Source organism: Drosophila montana, unplaced genomic scaffold (assembly GCF_035044405.1).
Source record: "Drosophila montana isolate Dmon_TW-CO22-7 unplaced genomic scaffold, ASM3504440v1 contig_2583_1, whole genome shotgun sequence".
Taxonomy (NCBI): domain Eukaryota; kingdom Metazoa; phylum Arthropoda; class Insecta; order Diptera; family Drosophilidae; genus Drosophila; species Drosophila montana.
In genome coordinates, this window is record NW_026997446.1 from 328741 (window position 1) to 332429 (window position 3689).

General features: G+C 55.2%; 1 protein-coding gene across 1 annotated transcript; it reads left to right on the top strand.

Moving 5' to 3' along the window:
* Positions 1-200: 200 nt before the first annotated feature.
* On the top strand, positions 201-3047 carry t-Grip128 (testis-specific gamma-tubulin ring protein 128). Its single transcript, XM_064683277.1, has one exon. It carries the CDS (start codon positions 296-298, stop codon positions 3038-3040), a length of 2745 nt encoding a protein of 914 aa, XP_064539347.1. The 5' UTR covers positions 201-295; the 3' UTR covers positions 3041-3047.
* The last annotated feature ends 642 nt before the right edge of the window (positions 3048-3689 follow it).

Below are 3689 nucleotides of genomic sequence, written 5' to 3' on the forward strand. Positions count from 1 at the left end.
TGCTTATTAAACCTCTATATTTTTTGTTATGCTCGAAGTTAGAATTTGATTTCAAGGCTAAAAAACATTCAACGTAAGCGCTTACGTTCGATATGAGAACAAGAAGCTCGGCTTTTTCTCTGAGTGTACGCACTTGGCGGCCTCTAAGCAGGCGTAAGCTGCAGCTATCTTTGCCTCCGCCTAGCAACCAGGCAGGCGTAGCCCAAATCTCAATTCTCAGTTGTGCTCTCAGCTGATCTATATTTCTATATTTTATAAGCCAAGTGTGTATATATATTTTGTATAAGAGATCAGCATGCAGGAGGAATGCAAGTTAATCGTAGCGCAGCTAATGCCTCAGCTGATTAACCTACTGCTGGAAGCCGGCGAGGAGGATGACACCTACGGCTACTGCCTGGAGTACGCAGTGGCCCGGTTGGAGAGCTATGCGAAGCCCTTGAACAGCGCCGAGCGTGTCTGGAACAATTTGGCCGACTTTGTGGATCGTTATCTGTGCGAGCAGCTGCCCATACTGGCCGATACCATCAAGACACTGGCCAATGTGATAATCGATGACAGGAGCATCACGGAAGACCTGAAAGTTGCGCTGCTCGACTTTCTGCTGTCCGTTAACTTTAAGGCGTTCCGCTCGGCACGCATTCATTACGAGGACTGCATGACACGCCGCAAGGAAATACTCGAAACGTTGCTGGCGGCTCAGGCCCAGGCCAGCCCGGATACACCAAGCGAATTCAACTTTGCCACATTTAGGCAAACGCTGGACAGCAAACTGGCGAGTTGTCGCGATGCGGCGCCCAAGCAAGAGCAGGCCGAGGCCTCCACCTCGCGAACGCTCAGCGCCCAAACATTGCAGACGCGCCGCATGAACGAGCTGGTGCCGACCAAGAATTACACGAGCATGGTGACCCGAGTTAACGCCGCCTACGCCCAGCAGCCGGAGGAGCCGCCGCGGTCCGGTCCCGTCGACTGCAATACGCTGGCGCGTTGCAGCGAGGTTGGCGCCAAGTGTCGCTTTGCCGTCGCCTACGGCAGCTATTTGCGGCGCAGATTCAACAATGTGCACGAGAACCTGCAGCTGTACGGCGAGGAGGGTTTTGTGATGCGCGAAATATTGGGCATGTTCTTTCTGCCCGGCGATTGTCACAACTTTAAGGTGGTCAATCATTTGCTGCAGCTGCGGCCGAACCTAATTAGCGACACGGCCAGCGAGCAGCTGGTGCTGGAGAAGTTCGTCAAGCCGATGCAGTACATGCAAATGCTGCACTTGTACATCAACAGCTGCGAGACGCCCTACACGAACGGGGAACGTCTTTTGATCTTGAACAGCCTGACCGGAGCACTGCGACGCCTGGTCAAGCCCGTGGTCGAATCGCTGACCCAATTCGAACGCAGCCTGTCCATAGATGAGGGCAATCAGCTGAACTTGCGCGACTTTCGACGCGCCACAAAGCGCAGCTTTATGCGGCTGGAGCTGTTGTGGAGCCTGGCCGCGGCCACCTACATCTCCTATCCGGAGGAGTTTGGCCAGGAGCCGCACTCGCGCAGCCAGCACATATTCTGCAGCCTAGTCGAGCTCGCCGCCGCCCAGACCGCCACGGCCGAGGAGCAGGAGCGACGCGCCTATTCCGCAGCGCTGCTGCTGCACGTGCTGCACGTGCACTGCCGCTTCCTGGACAACTGGTGGCAGCTGGGCGAATTCAACGACTGGCACGAAGAGTTTCCGGTGCAGCGTCTGGCGCATGACGGACGCACGGAATATGCGATGCGCACCTTCGACAATGGACAGCCCTATATGAAGATCTGTCCCGTCTATCAGCTGATCGAGCGGCATATTGCGTCCGCGGGAGCAGCACTCGCTGCGCTCTACGATTCAAAGCGTTTGCCAGACTTTGTGAGCGCGCACGAGTCCCTGCTGGGCCAGAGTCTGCACCATTTGCTGGTCAAGTCCGTGCACGGACAGCTGCAGTACTATCAGAAGCTATCCACGAGCAGCAGCAGCAGCAGCAGCGACGAGGTGCCCGACATATTCCGGCAGCTAAATTCTACGGAGGACGAGCAGCTGCGCTGCCTCTACTATGTGTACTACCAGGAGACGCATCTGGACGACGCTCAGCCGGGCAGCTGCAGCATCGATGAGCTGCTGAGCAGCTGCCAGAGCTGCGTCGTCTACGCGCCGCTGGACGAGCTCATCTGCCAGACGCTGGAGCGCTATTTGGAGCAGCGCGCCACGCTGCTCAACAGCTATTTGGGCCATCTGATCAGGGAGCAGATGCAGCTGGTCCAGCTGCTGCAGCAGCTGCGCGCAGTCTATCTGCTGCTCCACTTCGAGCAGTTCGCGGAGCAATACGAGCTGGCCGTTGGCAACCTGGAGCGCGGCCTGATCGCCGAGGCAGCCGAGCAGCTGCAGAGCATCTTAGACATGCAGAACCTGAGGCCGAGCTATCCGTTTCACTTGGAGGTGCCCGGCGCCAAGGTCGAGCAGCTGACGCTGCACTACAGCTACGACATGGCGCTGACCAGCATCATCACAGAGCCGCAGCTGAGGTGCTACAACGCCGCCTTCCGCCTGCGACTGCAGCTGCACGTGGCTGTGCACAGGCTGCAGCAGCTGCCGGAGCTGCCGGACGAGCAGACGGTCAGTGATTCGCTGCTGCAGCTGAAGCAGTCGGTGCTGCATGCGCTGCACCAGCAATTCCAGCTGCAGCAGCTGCAGCGCTCGGCGGATCTGTGCGACGAGCGGCTGCAGCGGCGCGAGCGACTGTCGTATATGCAGGCGACGCACGAGTCCTTTGTCCAGGCCATGTCAGCCAACCTGCGGCTAGGCGAAGCCAACTGCCGGGCGGAAATGTGCGAGCTCTTGGCCATGGCGCGCATTGTTGTCTGCCTTTGGCGACGCGTCGCCTATATGCTGGCATACAATATGACGCGCGGGGGCAAATTCGAGTCGTCTTATCAGAGGCGCAATGTGGGTTATTTGGGCAGTGTTAATAAGTCCTCCGAGGTAATGCGTTACCTAACTTTGTTGCCCGACTTTAACTAAGCTCGAAACGCAAGCTCTAAAATCCGTTTAAATTTTGTTTTTCATTCGGAATAGTTGTCGGAACAAGTCTTTATCAATTTTCCAGGCTGCGTCGTTTTGTGACAAAAACCGCAAATTAAATCGTTTGGGTGCCGGCACAATTTGTAGCCGCAAACGCCACGCCCACACACGCACAGCAGCCGCCTCCCCCCCCCCATTTTGAACTCGAAACTATATAAAAAAAAAATGCGAATAAAATCGCACACTGTCCACGCAAAAATTAGAGCTGGCAGCGGCAAAGCTCTGCATATACCAAATCACATGCAGCAACCAAAATTATTCAACGGATTTTGCGGCCGCGGCGGTTACTGAAAATACACACACACACACGCACGCACGCACACGCTTTCAATCTGGCCGGCATCGCTCACACTTTTGGCCGTAAATTGCCAGCGCCTTGTTGGCCAATAAATACATAAAAAGAACTTCATTGAATGGCGCCAAGTGCCATAAATTGCCGGCTCACTTCGGCTTTGGGCTACGGCCGGGGCCTGTTTTGGGTTTTTGACTATAATTAAAGTTGTAATTAAAAATTGGTAATTTGTGTAAAATATAAAAGACTCGCACACACATCTATATTTTAGCTGTGTGCATGTGTGTGTGCGTGTAT